Source organism: Thunnus maccoyii, chromosome 21 (assembly GCF_910596095.1).
Source record: "Thunnus maccoyii chromosome 21, fThuMac1.1, whole genome shotgun sequence".
Classification (NCBI taxonomy): Eukaryota; Metazoa; Chordata; class Actinopteri; order Scombriformes; family Scombridae; genus Thunnus; species Thunnus maccoyii.
The window spans coordinates 8,919,802-8,938,146 of record NC_056553.1 but is presented as its reverse complement, the minus strand read 5'-3'; the positions used below and the strand labels follow the sequence as shown (position 1 = coordinate 8,938,146).

General features: G+C 35.0%; 1 protein-coding gene across 1 annotated transcript in view; it reads right to left on the bottom strand.

Moving 5' to 3' along the window:
- kif9 (kinesin family member 9) overlaps positions 1-13,863 on the bottom strand; it is a 49,404-nt gene extending 35,541 nt beyond the window's left edge. The window contains exons 1-2 of the mRNA XM_042399056.1: positions 13,610-13,863; positions 12,435-12,466 (exon numbers count right to left, since the gene is read on the bottom strand). Coding sequence (XP_042254990.1) covers positions 12,435-12,466; positions 13,610-13,616 — 39 coding nt within the window. The 5' untranslated portion in view covers positions 13,617-13,863. The remainder of the gene's footprint in view (positions 1-12,434; positions 12,467-13,609) is intronic.
- Between the last annotated feature and the right edge of the window lie 4,482 nt (positions 13,864-18,345).

Here is an 18,345-nt window from a genome sequence, read left to right as displayed (position 1 = left end):
AGTAATACTACAACGCAAGAATACTCAATTACAAGTAAAACTCCTGCACACAAAATGCATGGTAAAAGTAATAGGTATATGAGCTAAATGTATTTAAAGTATCAAAAGTACACATTAATGATTAATGGCTTCTTTTGAGGGTTATATTTATGTATAATTAATATTACTGGATTATTGTTATTTATGGATTAACATGTTAGAATAACTTCAATGTTTACCTAGTTAATGTAAAGCTATTTTACTTTATTTTTAAGTTTTTATGTAAAATCTTCATTTATAAAGCTGATAAATAAATGTGGTGGCGTAAAAAGCACAATATTTGCTTCGTAAATGTGGTGCAGTAGAAGACTAATGTAGCATAAAATGAAAATACTCAAGTAACACAAGATATTGTATATGTACTCCGTTACTTTCCACCACTGCTAATCCTATTTCAATATAGTGTTTTAATTAGTGAATTAACTGTTTAGATCAGCAAACTAAAGGCGTTTAAATTATACTTTTTTAAAATTCCAATTACTCATGCATCTTCCTATCCATGGAGGCTGGTTATTTAATTGGTAATATTGGTTAATTATAACCAATTTCTTAATTTGTGCATTTGAAACAATACATGTGAGTACATGTGAGTCCTTCCCACGGATGTAAAAAGAGAACTGGATACAGCGTCGGAGTCGGGGCCCCAATTATTCACTCTATGGGCCCAATGCGTCCATGGAGCATGCTCACTAGAGATTTCCACTGACCGAGACCACTAATTTCCAGTTTAGCCCCCCAGCTAACTTGAATGGGGATAAAAAATTAAATCGTGCAGCTCTTCTAGACTTTCAAAATGTGATCAGACCGAATGGATCAAATTCTGATAGTGAAATGTGTCATTTCACGGGGATTGTGACGCTCAAAAAAATGTATCTGCTGATTTACAGACATCTGTTTCACAATGTAAGGCTCTGAGAAAAGGACTATTTGGGCCCAACAGGATCACGGGACATTGTAATTACACAGTTTGGCCACTGTGTCAAATTAGCTTCAAAGCCCGGTGCTGTTCCTGGGGGCTTGGTCTCTCCCTGTTCTCCCCGCATCTGCTTTCAAAATGGCGGCCAGATCACAAAGTTTCTCATATTACAGCTAAACAGTACACTAATATATGTTACTGAAAACATTTAAGGCAATAAATAGGCCACACAGAATCCTGATCCATATTTGATCAGCACTGCCTAGTTTGACAGTTTCATCTGAGTTTTGTGAGCCGTGTGTTCAGATGCCATTTTCTTTTTTTTTCTCAAAATTTATTGAGTAAATGACGCACGCATTGGTGTTGGTCAGAGCTGCTGTTGCTCTAGTGCATCATCTAGTGGGGCTGAATGTCGTATATTGCACCTTTAATATCTGCACATAAGTAATCTGTGCAGACACTTAAGTTTTGTCCTCTTTAAATTTAAAGCTGCATTATTAAACTTTTTGCCACTAGAGGACAAAGGACATGTTGACAAAAACAAGCTGACAAATTCAGACACCAAATTTGACCAGCTTATAAAGTTATTATTTCTAAAGTGATAGCAAAAACTGAGCTACAAACATATAAAGTAGGCTGACAAACAGCAACAATAGCATCAATTTGAAGTTGCAGTTTTGGCCACCTGACTAACATAAGTCCAATATTCTGTTTTAGCTCTGGTTTGGGCTCCATCGACTTCTTTGAAAGATATGTGGTGCTTTGCTCCAACATGTTCACCAGTCATTAAGTAACTTCCTAACATAATGTGCACCATAGTTGGTTACACAAGAGTCTCTACAAAGACTCCACCCACTGACATGGCCATGGACACTATATAACAGGTGTATGTGCAGTTGAGAAGGCTAATCTATGATCAAAATGAGAGTGTTTATACTACTCTGTTTGGTGGGAGTAAGTCTCATGGCATTGGCTGAAGGCGCGGTAAGATGGCTAAATTTCCCCAAATTTACTGATCTCAGATGTTGAACTGGCTGAACAGGATATACCTTTAACTGCTATACTCTTGTAGTTTCTCTGTCTTATATTCTGTATCTTATTATTGGGCTGTTAGATCTGAACTACGTCAAACTTTACCTTTTTACTACAGAAAGAATTATTCTAATTCTGAGCTGCAAGGTTCTTCACTCAGCTACCCTTACTTTGCAATAACTTGAATGTTACTCAGGTTTCAATTCTCAATTTGATATAACTCAACTTAAACCAAGGGATATATTTTCTTTTGGACTTAGTAAGCCAGTATAGAGCCCTAGAGCATGTTATCATGCCATTTCTATGAAATAAGTTCATTTATTGATTATTCTGCTGCTGTGTTTGAATGTTTGGATAGTGTCAATGTCCCCATTATCCAAACATTGTCATGCCCTTTGATATTAAGGTTTTTAATTCCAATTTCTAAAGGGGAGTAGAACACCACTTGAAAATACAACAAATCCAACAAAAGGTTAGGTTTTATGCTGCAGTCTAGAGATTTGAAAGAGATGAATGGCACTTTTTTCAGCTTTCTCTGTAGACTCGAGCAGTGCATGTCCTCATTATACATTTATCTTGTGATGTTTACAGGATCTGGATATACTGTATGTTTTCTATGTCTGGCTGGGTCTGGCACAGAGCCTGTGGTGGGGGAGGTTTGGACTGATCATAGGATTTTTTAATAAATTTCATTTTGTCCAACAGGGCAAGAAATGTTTGACAGTTGATTCTTAAACTCACAGATATTAGCTGAAAAATATCAAGATCAGATGATTAATACACATTTGAAATCTAATGTCAATGCAGATGAGGCCATATGGGAGTACAACACCAATGGAAAATGACAAGGGGTTTAACTCAACAGACACACTAAACACCACAACACAGGTAAGAAAACTTTGTGGGAGAAAGTAATTTGATTATTTTAAAAGAGGTTTTTGGAAGTATGGAAAGTGTTATATGTTCTTGATAACCTGCTTTGTCACCTGCTTTGGACAATTTGATGTGTTCTGATGAAACTTGCTTCTGTAGTGGGTTGTAATGGATAAGTTCCACCGTCAACTTGGTTTTCAATAAAATTACTTTGTCCAACAGTGCAGTGTCCTCTTTCTTCAAAATGACTTATGTTCTAATCTTCTAAATAAAGTTCTTCAATATATTTGCAATGGCTTGAAGGTTAACTGAATGTCACTTTGCAGGCTTCCAATTTAAATTTTCATTTTGATACAACTGACTTAAACCAAGAGTTAAAATACATTTTATTTGTATGATGCAAAATGTATGGGGTTATTTCTATTTCTATTAACCAGTTTAACATTATTCTGCAGCTTTTCCTCTGTGGTTGTCATGCCTTTTTTAGTAAATTATTCCTGGGCTATCACACTGAAACTACTTCATACTTTATCATTTTACTGCAAAATAATATATTCTGGTTCTATCAACCTGACATTAGTTAGCAATGTTCTATATTTTTACAATATGTGTGTGTCACCTACAGAGACGTGACTAAACAAAAGACAGGCTTCATCAGCACCTCATTTACTGTACTGCATTTAGTGGACTTTTTAAACAAAAGACTGTGAAAGAACCAAAAATTGATGTGAGCCTACAGACCAAAACCTAAATATATAAATACTTGTGATCCAAAATATGCAGGATATTTTGGTTCTTTCAGTCAGTGTTTTGACCATGTCTGTAAGACTTTTTGATGTCCTGACACTTTTTAGTCATTTTCAAACAGAGGACTAAATTTACATTTCTTATGTTTTGGGTTTTTTTTTTTCCATTTCTAAGTATTTGGAGTGGGGGCCTACAGCATGTACTGTATCATTCTGCTGCTATTTCTATGAAACAGATTAACTTTTGGGTTATTTTGCTGCTTAGTTTGAGGTCCAAAGTCAACAGCCTTGTAGGAAACAGCAAACACCCATGGTTATGTCATTGGATTAGGGTTTGTTTTTGTTTTTTTTAATTGAAGTGTATTGCTTTTTTCAGGCACCAGAGAGCACAATGCCGCCTAGTACTAAGAAACCAGTAAGTAGACTTACCTTTCCTTTAAATATTTACAATATGTGCAAGTTTTCTTTTTGGGGGTTGGGAGAAATGTAACAATAGCATCAATTTGAAGTTGCAGTTTTGGCCACCTGACTAACATAAGTCCAATATTCTGTTTTAGCACTGGTTTTGGTTCCATCGACTTCTTTGAAAGATATGTGGTGCTTTGCTGCAACATGTTCACCAGTCATTAAGTAACTTCCTAACATAATGTGCACTATAGTTGGTTACACAAGAGTCTCTACAAAGACTTACCTTTCATTTAAATATTTACAATATGTGCAAGTTTTCTTGTTGGGGGTTGGGAGAAATGTAATATAACAACATAGCACGACTTAGACAAAAACTCAGAGACAAGTCTCATGTTTAGGAATGAATTCCAGATTAAGTTATCGACCTGTTTATATTGAGCTATTAAATTCCTGATTCTCCCCCTCAGGTCTCTGGTTTCTGGCATTTCCTTGAGAATGATAGCGGGTTCCAACCAACACCTGCTAATGGAGTGGACACACAGGTCCTGAACTCACACCACAATTAATACTTATGATACTGTACAGCTGTACTGTACACAGTTGTCTGTGTGTCTTTCAAGAAAGCAAGAATGTGTTTCGCAATTATTACATATATTTAATTTAGCTTTTTTAAATGTAATCTTTTCCAGTGAATAACAAAAAGAACAAAGAAGACACAGCGGAGGGGTTTGACTCAACAGATGACTACACAATGCAAATGTAATGAGGCCAACGTCATCAGGATGAAGACCAACCAGGCAATTTAATCGTCCTGCTTCTGCTTCTTTTAAATAAACATTGTATTAATTTGAATTGTTTAAAGTCATTTTTTTTGGCTGAGATGAAATATTTTACAATACAGTTTATCCACCATTTGATAAAATTGACTGATACTAAAGTGACAGCAGGGTAACAGGTCTTCAGTTGATATTATAGCTAGAAGTGAGCAATAATACAGTCATCTATCCTTGAACAGCATATATAATGTCACACTGATATTGATATCTATTGTGGTATAGTAAATAAATCTTCTGAAAAACTCAGTTGGCAAACTGTTTTTGGAAAGAATTAGGCAACAAACAAATGAAATACCTTACTAATCAAGGTACAATTTTGCCATAAAACAGTTGTGATACTGTTCAATGTTTCACCACATTGCCCAAAACTGCCTTATACAAGAAGATATATTACGAGATATTTTAAAGGATAGCTTTCATAAATAGTTTCAAACTGTTTTGTCATAAACAGTATATGGCAAAATCTCTGTTGACTCTTTATATCATTGTACATCATTGCATTGCCCAGTCCTACAAAAGGCCAAGACTTCATTAACCAGGCCCTTTACATTTAAATCTAATGAATAAAGACCAAAATGGCCTCTTCTGAAAACAGACTTAAAGCAGCAGGGATCAAAGCTCCCTAAGATCTTTTATGAAAAGGACGCATAAATCCAGTCACTGTAACTCTCTGGAACCAAAGTCATGAAAAGCTACCTGTTCTACACAACTGCAATGAAGGCTGAGACAGTATGGCTCCCTATAAAGAAATCCATCTGGTGTAAAACCACAATTAAACATTTGTTCCAGTTAGCAAATTAATGTTTTTTTTATTACTCTTTTAGTGTTAAGATATATATGTGAAAGAATCTATGTTTATAAAGGGCACAGATGAAAAAGAAATTATTGACACTGTTAAAAATCTCAAGAGTAAGAAGTCCGCAGACTGGAATTGAATTGACATGTTCACAGTTAAAAATATTGAATGTACAGCAAAACCTGACTCATATCTGTAACCAGTTTCTACAAACTGGTGTATTTCCAAGAAAAATGAAAACAGCTAAAGTCATACCAATGTATAAGGCTGGAGACAAACATGTACTCTAAAACTACAGACCTTTTTCCTTGCCTCCACAATTCTCAAAAATACTGGAAAAAATATTCTATACAAGACTAGATGACTTCATCACAAAACATAATGTATCGTATGAACAGCAATATGGATTTAGAGCTCATAGGACAATGTCATTTGCACTTACAGAATTTGTAGAGGAAATAACAATGGCAATAGAAAATAAAGAGTATACAGGAGGGGTATTTCTGGATCTCAAAAAGCATTTGACACAGTAGACCATGACTTACTTTTGATTTATATTCAATAGATTTATTTTGTTTTGTTCTTTTAACATGTTCGAAATAAAACCCAAAAAATTGTGGTGAAATACGAGAACAGCGATGCTTGAAAATGAGAACAGTATGTAGACTTTGTGTGAGTGCGCAATTTTATATTTTGCCAACAAATGTACCAAGTTGGACTTTGAACTAGACTAGAAGTGAAGCACAAAACACCTTTGCAGTGCAGAACTTTGCCCACCTCCACCTACATGGACACTATAAAGCCGGTATATGAGCAGATACAAAGCTAATTTTTGTTCAGGATGAGAGGCCTTACTCTACTCTGTTTGGTGGGACTTATTTTCGCAGCCTTGGTAAGCCACTGTGATAGATTTATTGATGATTCTGACAAGGAAATAACTTAAATAAAAATAATAACGTCTTTTATTGCTGTATAAGTTTTATGAGTTATGCATAACACTGGCTTTAACCTGCTAAATAAATTACTGCTACTTTGCAATGACTTTAATTTCTGCAAATTGTTTTGCGTAACCAGCTGGAACTGATACAAAGCAATCCTATATTAGTCCTTCAGGTGTTAATTACTATACTCTATATTTTGTAATTATGGCTGTTCAACGAAAAAGTGTTAAACATGTTTCACAGGGCTTGGAAGTACTTTTTTGCAAGAATCAGTCAATAAACAGGAGCATGTATCATATGGCTGCAATTTCTTGATTGATTGATTATTTTGCTGCTTTGTTTGAAAATCAAATGTCAATGAGCTTGCAGGACCAAGGTAAATAAAATGTCAAAAAGGATATGTTATTGTTTTTCATTTAATTCAAGTGTTATGCATTTTCCTTCCAGTGGTCAGAAGGAGGCATGGTGCCACCTGAAAGACAGAAGAGGGAAGAGGTAAAAATGCTGTGTTAAAAGTAGAAGCAGGAGAAAGTGATTTTATTATTTTCCGAGACAGGCTCATGCAGTTCAAGCGATCACTGACAGGCCTTCTGAAAATTAGTGGATGTTAACTAGTCGTAGTTACAGCACAGACTAGAAGACCATGCAATAAAAATGACATAAAAATTAGCATAATGCTGATACAGTGTGAGCTCCAAAACATGCTATAACTTGTGCAATACTGTGGGAAAATGACACCAGGGCAGAAGAGGTGAAATTAGCAACTGCAAAAATTATAGCAAGCCTAACAAAAATGTTGCAGTCTGTAAATGGGGTAGACAAAATATTGGGAACACATCTTGGTATAATGCTCTTTAATTCAAAAGCAACAAAAATTATAGTCTCTGAAAATTACCATAAAGCTGAATCAACACCTCTCTAAAACAGTTTCAACAAAACTTGAACCATATAACTTACATGAAGGTAGGATTTATTGCACAGCTTTTAGATCAGACTGCTGTAGTTTTGGCAAGGTATACCTAATAAACATACAGTGTAGATAACAGACTCTAGAAACTTGCTTGAATCATGTAATCCATCACAGCTCTGCATTACCGTTGTGTCAAAGTTACTTTATTGTTACGAGGTCATGCAGTAAAGACTTTTTAAATCAATCCGTGCTTCAACAGCATTATAAAATAACTAACATAATGCAGGAACTCCTGGCTGTTCCTAGAGGTCAAGGCTGAAAACAAATTGGTGAACGAGCTTTTGCTGTTGTTGCTCTTCTACTGTGGAGAAGCAAAATTGATACACATCTTCAAAAAGCATTTTAAATCCCATGTTTTCTTTGGCTCTCTCTCTTATACCATGTATTTTGTGGGTTGTACACTTAATCCTGTTTTTTTCTCTGTCTTTTATCTACATCTTTCTCCTTTTCTTTTTTCTGTAAAACACTAGGTGTTTTATGCTGCAGTCTAGAGATTTGAAAGAGATGAATGGCACTTTTTCAGCTTTCTCTGTAGACTCGAGCAGTGCATGTCCTCATTATACATCTATCTTGTGATGTTTACAGGATCTGGATATATTGTATGTTTTCTACGTCTGGCTGGGTCTGGCACAGAGCCTGTGGTAGGGGAGGTTTGGACTGATCATAGGGTTTTCAAAAAAATTCATTTTGTCCAACAGGGCAAGAAATGTTAGACAGTCAGTTTTTAAATTCACAGATATTAGCTTAAAAATATCAGGATCAGATGATTAATACACATTTGAAATCCAATGTCAATGTCACTTTAGAAAAAGGATTTGCTGAGGCGTCCTGGGGTTACAACACCAATGGAAAATGAGAAGGGGTTTAACTCAACAGACACACTAAACACCACAACACAGGTAAGAAAACTTTGTGGGAGAAAGTAATTTCATTATTTTAAAAGAGGTTTTTGGAAGTATGGAAAGTGTTATATGTTCTTGATAACCTGCTTTGTCACCTGCTTTGGACAATTTGATGTGTTCTGATGAAACTTGCTCTCCAAATCAAACAAAGAGGTTAAGTGAGGGCTGCTGCAGACTATGAGAGACATTTACCCCACAACTGTCCAAGACTTTGGAAGATTTTAAATGCCTAAATTAAAACAAATCAATCTTCCATGTTTAATGACATAAAGAGTACAGTCTAGACCTGCTCTATGTGAAAAGTGCCCTGAGAGAGTTGTGATTTGGTGCTATATAAATGAAAGTGACTTGACTAAACATCTGATGTCATGAGGGGAGGATAATGGCACTTTTTTAGCTTTCGCTCTAGGCATGAGTAGTGCACGGCATTTATCTTTAGATATCTACAGGATTGCTGGGTTTCTGTAGTGGGTTGTAATGGATAAGTTCCACCGTTAACTTGGTTTTCTATAAATTTACTTTATCCAACAGTGCAGTGTCCTCTTTCTTCAAAATGACTTATGTTAATCTTCTAAATACAGTTCTTCAATATATTTGCAATGGCTTGAAGGTTAACTGAATGTCACTTTGCAGGCTTCCAATTTAAATTTTCATTTTGATACAACTGACTTAAACCAAGAGTTAAAATACATTTTATTTGTATGATGCAAACAATTTGTGTGTGTCACCTACAGAGACGTGACTAAACAAAAGACAGGCTTCATCAGCACCTCATTTACTGTACTGCATTTAGTGGACTTTTTAAACAAAAGACTGTGAAAGAACCAAAAATTGATGAAAGCCTACAGACCAAAACCTAAATATATAAATACTTGTGATCCAAAATATGCAGGATATTTTGGTTCTTTCAGTCAGTGTTTTGACCCTGTCTGTAAGACTTTTTGATGTCCTGACACTTTTTAGTCATTTTCAAACAGAGGACTAAATTTACATTTCTTATGTTTTGGGTTTTTTTTTTTCCATTTCTAAGTATTTGGAGTGGGGGCCTACAGCATGTACTGTATCATTCTGCTGCTATTTCTATGAAACAGATTAACTTTTGGGTTATTTTGCTGCTTAGTTTGAGGTCCAAAGTCAACAACCTTGTAGGAAACAGCAAACACCCATGGTTATGTCATTGGATTAGGGTTTGTTTTTGTTTTTTTTAATTGAAGTGTATTGCTTTTTTCAGGCACCAGAGAGCACAATGCCGCCTAGTACTAAGAAACCAGTAAGTAGACTTACCTTTCCTTTAAATATTTACAATATGTGCAAGTTTTCTTTTTGGGGGTTGGGAGAAATGTAACAATAGCATCAATTTGAAGTTGCAGTTTTGGCCACCTGACTAACATAAGTCCAATATTCTGTTTTAGCACTGGTTTTGGTTCCATCGACTTCTTTGAAAGATATGTGGTGCTTTGCTGCAACATGTTCACCAGTCATTAAGTAACTTCCTAACATAATGTGCACTATAGTTGGTTACACAAGAGTCTCTACAAAGACTCCACCCACTGACATGGCCATGGACACTATATAACAGGTGTATGTGCAGTTGAGAAGGCTAATCTATGATCAAAATGAGAGTGTTTATACTACTCTGTTTGGTGGGAGTAAGTCTCATGGCATTGGCTGAAGGCGCAGTAAGATGGCTAAATTTCCCCAAATTTACTGATCTCAGATGTTGAACTGGCTGAACAGGATATACCTTTAACTGCTATACTCTTGTAGTTTCTCTGTCTTATTCTTTATCTCATTATTGGGCTGTTAGATCTGAACTACGTCAAACTTTACCTTTTTACTACAGAAAACAATGCCGTCTAAAAGTGCTGAGAAACCACAGGTAGGTAGACTTACCTTTCATTTAAATATTCACAATACAAGTTTTCTTGTTGGGGGTTGGGAGAAATGTAATATAACAACATAGCATGACTTAGACAAAAACTCAGAGACAAGTCTCATGTTTAGGAATGAATTCCAGATTAAGTTATCGACCTGTTTATATTGAGCTATTAAATTCCTGATTCCCCCCCCCTTCAGGCCCTTGGTTTCTGGCATCTCCTTGACAATGATAGCGGGTTCCAATCAACACCTGCTACTGGAGTGGACACACAGGTCCTGAACTCACACCACAATTAATACTTATGATACTGTACAGCTGTACTGTACACAGTTGTCTGTGTTTGTGTCTTTCAAGAAAGCAAGAATGTGTTTCGCAATTATTACATATATTTAATTTAGCTTTTTTAAATGTAATCTTTTCCAGTGAATAACAAAAAGAACAAAGAAGACACAGCGGAGGGGTTTGACTCAACAGATGACTACACAATGCAAATGTAATGAGGCCAACGTCATCAGGATGAAGACCAACCAGGCGATTTAATCGTCCTGCTTCTGCTTCTTTTAAATAAACATTGTATTAATTTGAATTGTTTAAAGTCATTTTTTTTGGCTGAGATGAAATATTTTACAATACAGTTTATCCACCATTTGATAAAATTGACTAATTGACTGATATTAAAATGACAGCAGGGTAAAAGGTCTTCAGTTGATATTATAGCTAGAAGTGAGCAATAATACAGTCATCTATCCTTGAACAGCATATATAATGTCACACTGATATTGATATCTATTGTGGTATAGTAAATAAATCTTCTGAAAAACTCAGTTGGCAAACTGTTTTTGGAAAGAATTAGGCAACAAATAAATGAAATACCTTACTGATCAAGGTACAATTTTGCCATAAAACAGTTGTGATACTGTTCAATGTTTCACCACATTGCCCAAAACTGCCTTATACAAGAAGATATATTATGAGATATTATAAAGGATAGCTTTCATAAACAGTTTTAAACTGTTTTGTCATAAACAGTATATGGCAAAATCTCTGTTGACTCTGTATATCATTGTACATCATTGCATTGCCCAGTCCTACAAAAGGCCAAGACTTCATTAACCAGGCCCTTTACATTTAAATCTAATGAATAAAGACCAAAATGGCCTCTTCTGAAAACAGACTTAAACCAGCAGGGATCAAAGCTTCCTAAGATCTTTTATGAAAAGGACGCATAAATCCAGTCACTGTAACTCTCTGGAACCAAAGTCATGAAAAGCTACCTGTTCTACACAACTGCAATGAAGGCTGAGACAGTATGGCTCCCTATAAAGAAATCCATCTGGTGTAAAACCACAATTAAACATTTGTTCCAGCTAGCAAATTAATGTTTTTTTTTATTACTCTTTTAGTGTAAAGATATATATGTTGGACTTTGAACTAGACTAGAAGTGAAGCACAAAACACCTTTGCAGTGCAGAACTTTGCCCGCCTCCACCTACATGGACACTATAAAGACGGTATATGAGCAGATACAAAGCTAATTTTTGTTCAGGATGAGAGGCCTTACTCTACTCTGTTTGGTGGGGCTTATTTTCGCAGCCTTGGTAAGCCACTGTGATAGATTTACTGATGATTCTGACAAGGAAATAACTTAATAGAAATAATAACGTCTTTTATTGCTCTATAAGTTTTATGCGTTATGCATAACACTGGCTTTAACCTGCTAAATAAATTACTGTTACTTTGCAATGACTTTAATTTTTGCAAATTGTTTTGCGTAACCAGCTGGAACTGATACAAAGCAATCCTACATTAGTCCTTCAGGTGCTAATTACTATACTCTATATTTTATAATTAAGGCTGTTCAACTAAATTGTAAGTGTTAAACATATGTTTCACAGGGCTTGGAAGTACTTTTTTGCAATAATCAATGAATAAACAGGAGCATGTATCATATGGCTGCAATTTCTTGATTGAGTGATTATTTTGCTGCTTTGTTTGAAATCAAATGTCAATGACCTCGCAGGACTAGGGTCAAAAACGATACTGGGAAAAAGCCCAATGTTATTGTCTTTCATTTAATTCAAGTGTTATGCATTTACCTTCCAGTGGTCAGAAGGAGGCATGGAGCAACCTAAAAGACAGGAGAAACCAAAGGTAAAAATGATGTGTTAAAAGTGGAAGCAGGAGAAAGTGATTTTATTATTTTCCAAGACAGGCCCATGCAGTTCAAGAGATCACTGACAGGCCTGAAAATTAGTGGATGTTAACTAGTCGTAGTTACAGCACAGACTAGAAGACCATGCAATAAAAATGACATAAAAATTAGCATAATACTGATACAGCGTGAGCTCCAAAACATGCTATAACTTGTGCAATACTGTGGGAAAATGACACCAGGGCAGAAGAGGTGAAATTAGCAACTGCAAAAATTATAGCAAGCCTAACAAAAATGTTGCAGTCTGTAAATGGGGTAGACAAAATATTGGGAACACATCTTGGTATAATGCTCTTTAATTCAAAAGCAACACAAATTATAGTCTCTGAAAATTACCATAAAGCTGAATCAACACCTCTCTAAAACAGTTTCAACAAAACTTGAACCATATAACTTACATGAAGGTAGGATTTATTGCATTTATTGCTTTTAGATCAGACTGCAGTAGTTTTTGCTAGGTGTACCTAGTAAGCATACAGTGTAGATAACAGACTGTAGAAACTTGCTTGAATCATGTAATTCTTTTTTCTGTAAAACACTGTATAACTTGTCAGGAAAAGTACCACATAACTACATAGCTACATAAAAGTTTGCTTGCTTGGCAAATTTAACATAGACTTTAATGTTTATCGTGAAGAATTACACCATAGCAAGTTTCGCCATAGCCTCTTACTGATCTCATACCAAATAGAAACCAATATGGCTGAAATGGGTACAACAAGAATATAGAACAACTTTAAAATGTATACCCTATTTTCATTCATGAGCAAAATAAAGGTTTCACAAATCTGAAAGTGGGTTTAAGGCTTTTGCTATGATCCCTATATCTTTTTCACAAGTGTAAGTGTTGAAAAAAAATAGAGATTCAGCTTCTAAATATCATTATTTTTGTTTCCCTCAGTTTTTTCCATAACCACGAATTGGAAGCTAACTTTAGCATTGTTAGATTTGAAGCTAGTTTAGGGGGTACAGCGAGCAAACACAGCAATATGGTCTTTTAAGGCCCCGTGTCCAACTTGGAAATGGCATGGCAAGGGTGCTGTATGCTATTAAACATACCTGGCATAGGTGAGTGTAGTCTTTAGAGGCAGTTATGACCACTAGTTAGCATCAATATTAGCCCCAGGATTGGTCATAGTGCAACTTTCCCCCACTACCTCGCTGTTGTTCTGAAAAAGGTGTGCTATCACCGTCCTCCATAGTGTTATTGTTGTAGTTGTCTGTATCTTCACTTTTGTCTTTACTTCACAATGAATGTAGAGCCATTTCGCACCAACTTCGTTTTGTTTAGCCCGCCATTTTAAATCTCTTTAACGGCCAGAACGAGCTTTAATATAGGTGCTCATTATTACACTGTGTGCACAGCAGTGACACCTTGTGGTCAGCGAGAGTAATAGTAATAGTAATAAAATATAAGCCTGCTTCAAATAAAGGTCTGGCCCTGGATATTTCTGCAATTGAAGTAAATGTGAGCCACTAATTGAACATTTTAAGGGACACTATGTTCCCCTCTATAGAAAAGAACATTATAAACAGTGCTTTTTCCACGTTTTTCCATGAAGGGTTAAGAGCTCGTGTGTTGTGTGACAGCTCTTCAAATTTCCTTCAAGTAACAATCTTGAAGATCTGTTTTGTTCTCTTTGGCGGCACCTACGGTGATACATTTTTGCCATAAAACAGTTGTGATACTGTTCAATGTTTCACCACATTGCCCAAAACTGCCTTATACAGGAAGATATATAACAAGATATTATAAAGGATAGCTTTCATAAACAGTTTCAAACTGTTTCATCATAAACAGTATATGGCAAAATCTCTGCTGACTCTTTATAATATCATTGTACATCATTGCATTGCCCAGTCCTACAGAAGGCCAAGACTTCATTAACCAGGCCCTTTACATTTAAATCTAATGAATAAAGACCAAAATGGCCTCTTCTGAAAACAGACTTAAACCAGCAGGGGTCAAAGCTTCCTAAGATCTTTTATGAAAAGGACGCATAAATCCAGTCACTGTAACTCTCTGGAACCAAAGTCATGAAAAGCTACCTGTTCTACACAACCGCAATGAAGGCTGAGACAGTATGGCTCCCTATAAAGAAATCCATCTGGCAATAGAAAATAAAGAATATGCATAAATAATACATGTGAAATGTCCAAAATATTGAAAACTATTCTATTTGCAGACTATACAAATTTTCTTTGTTGTGGGGGGAACTTGAAACAACTTTTGGATACAGTGGAAAAGGAATTGAAAAACCTAGAGAGTTGGTTTGATGCAAATAAACTAACACTGAATTTAAGTGAAACGATATTCATAATCTTTGGTAATCATTCGAATAGCTCAAATAAGAAACTCATGATAAATGATGTAGAAATCAAAAGAGTGTCTGAAATTACATTTCTTGGAGTGATAATAAATCATGATAATAAATTATGTTGGAAGTCACATATAAATTATATTAAAGTTAAAATATCAAAATCCATTGCAATACTTAATAAAGCCGACGATCTTTTAAATCAAGCTTCATTATACACCTTATACTGTTCCTTTATACTCCCATATATAACTTACTGTGTGGAAGTGTGAGGGAATACATGTAAAACAAACACTAATCCAATCTTCATACTTCAAAAAAGAGCCACAAGAATATAAGAATCGTAAACAATGAGAACCAACAAACCCAAAAGCACTAAAATTAAAAGATCTGGTTGACTTCAAAACTGCCCAAATCATGTACAGAGTAAAAAAATCAACAATTACCCAACAGTATCCAAGGGTTGTTTCAAATGAGAGTATGTAAACATGACCTGAGAGGAACTTGTGTGTTCAAAAAGCATTTAGTAAGGACAAATGCAAAATAGCATTGTGTCACAATCAAAGGAGTTCATGTATGGAAGAACTGCAGTGAAAAAATGAAAATGTTTGGAAGACTAATTAAATCTAAATGATTATAAATAATATATTGAAAGTATATGGGATGGACTTGTGACATTTTGTTTGATTCCAACCTGACATATTTGTTCTTGTGTTGTTTGAATGTTTGGTTTGTAATTATTCTGACTGTTTTGTTCTTGTTTTGTTTGAATATTTTGTTTTTCTTTGATTTGATTGAGATGAGTATTATGGACACTGGTGACAGATAGTTGAGTTGTTGAAGTCAAAAAAAAAAAAAAGGGTAGGACTAGAAAAGTTTTAAACTTCATCCTACTCCTTTCCTAACATGGAATACATTTTTTAAATTGTTTACTGGGATTTTGATATTTATGTTGGCTGATGATTTTGTTTGTTTGTTTTGTTTTCTTACTTATATATTTTATTTTGTCGCTTCTTTTTTTTTTTTTTTTTTATTCTTTTAACATGTTCGAAAAGCGATGCTTGAAAATGAGAACAGTATGTAGACTTTGTGTGAGTGCGCAATTTTATATTTTGCCAACAAATGTACCAAGTTGGACTTTGAATTAGACTAGAAGTGAAGCACAAAACACCTTTGCAGTGCAGAACTTTGCCCGTCTCCACCTACATGGACACTATAAAGACGGTCTATGAGCAGATACAAAGCTAATTTTTGTTCAGGATGAGAAGCCTTACTCTACTCTGTTTGGTGGGACTTATTTTCACAGCCTTGGTAAGCCACTGTGATAGATTTATTGATGATTCTGACAAGGAAATAACTTAAATAAAAATAATAACGTCTTTTATTGCTGTATAAGTTTTATGCGTTATGCATAACACTGGCTTTAACCTGCTAAATAAATTACTGCTACTTTGCAATGACTTTAATTTCTGCAAATTGTTTTGCGTAACCAGCTGGAACTGATACAAAGCAATCCTATATTAGTCCTTCAGGTGCTAATTACTATACTCTATATTTTGTAATTATGGCTGTTCAACGAAAAAGTATTAAACATGTTTCATAGGGCTTGGAAGTACTTTTTTGCAAGAATCAGTCAATAAACAGGAGCATGTATCATATGGCTGCAATTTCTTGATTGATCGATTATTTTGCTGCTTTGTTTGAAAATCAAATGTCAATGAGCTTGCAGGACCAAGGTAAATAAAATGTCAAAAAGGATATGTTATTGTCTTTCATTTAATTAATTCAAGTGTTATGCATTTCCCTTCCAGTGGTCAGAAGGAGTGACAGTACCACGAGACAAGATGCCACTTGAACGACAGAAGAGACAACAGGTAAAAATGATGTGTTAAAAGTGGGAGCAGGAGAAAGAGATTTTATTATTTTCCAAGACAGTCCCATGCAGTTCAAGAGATCACTGACAGGCCTTCTGAAAATTAGTGGATGTTAACTAGTCGTAGTTACAGCACAGACTAGAAGACCATGCAATAAAAATGACATAAAAATTAGCATAACGCTGATACAGCGTGAGCTTCAAAACATGTTATAACTTGTGCAATACTGTGGGAAAATGACACCAGGGCAGAAGAAGTGAAATTAGCAACTGCAAAAATTACAACAAGAATTACAAGCAAAAAATTTGGAATAGAGCCTGTCTCTGAAATATAAGCCTGCTTCAAATAAAGGTCTGGCCCTGGATATTTCTGCAATTGAAGTAAATGTGAGCCACTAATTGAACATTTTAAGGGACACTATGTACTCCTCTATAGAAAAGAATATTATACACAGTGCTTTTTTGTTATTTGCACGATTATTTTGTAAATTAAACTTAAAACACAGTCTCTAAGCATTCACCATCTACTGAATGCCTCTTCTATTAGAGTACATGGAGGTTTCCAACACCACCCATGAGTTTCTATAATTGTAGCTGCACAAAACATATTCAATATGGTAGTTTATAAAACTTCAGGTAACGTGTAGATGTGTCAACATAGCAGAATAATATATTTTGGAGGAATGAATTTCACATATATTTTTCAGCATGCTTACAGTACATCAAAATTATACAGAGAGTTCCTGGATTAATTTTAATTTTTTCCTTCAGATAGGTCACTGGAACCCTATGGAAAATGAGCATGGTTTTGCACCTGACAGCAATGTGACCACGGTAATAAACTATTCAGCACTCGCTGCAATTAATGTTAAGAGGATGTTATTCTTCAAATAAAGGTCTGGCCCTGGATATTTTTGCAATTGAAGTAAATGTGAGCCACTAATTGAACATTTTAAGGGACACTATGTATCCCTCTATAGAATAGAACATTATAAACGATGCTTTTTTGTTATTTGCACATGTTTATTTTGTAAATTAAACTTAAAACACAGTCTCCTAGCATTCACCATCTACTGAATGCCTTTTCTATTAGATTAAATTGAGGTTTTTAGCACCACCCATGAGTTTCCATAATTGTAGCTGCACAAAACATATTTAATATGGTAGTTTATACAACTTCAGGTAACGTGTAGATGTGTCAACATAGCAGAATAATATATTTTGGAGGAATGAATTTCAGATATATTTTTCAGAATACTTAACAGTACATCAAAATTATACAGTGAGATCCTGAATTCATTTAATTTTTTCCTTCAGACAGGTAATGGGACTGATTTTCTACATAACCAAACTGTCAAGAATGAGACCAAGGTAAGAAACTATTCAGCACTTGCTGCAATTAATGTTTATATGATGTTACAAGTAGCATTTATTCAGATTAAAAACCTTAGAAATTGAGCAATGTTGCTAATACTCTCAGTAGTATTATTCAGTAATAAGAAATAGCAAGAGAGTGTGTGGCAATTACAAGTATTTTCTTTTAATTTTAACCTGTATTCTGTAAATGTTGTTTATCTTATTTCAGGAGACAGAAAAATGAAAGA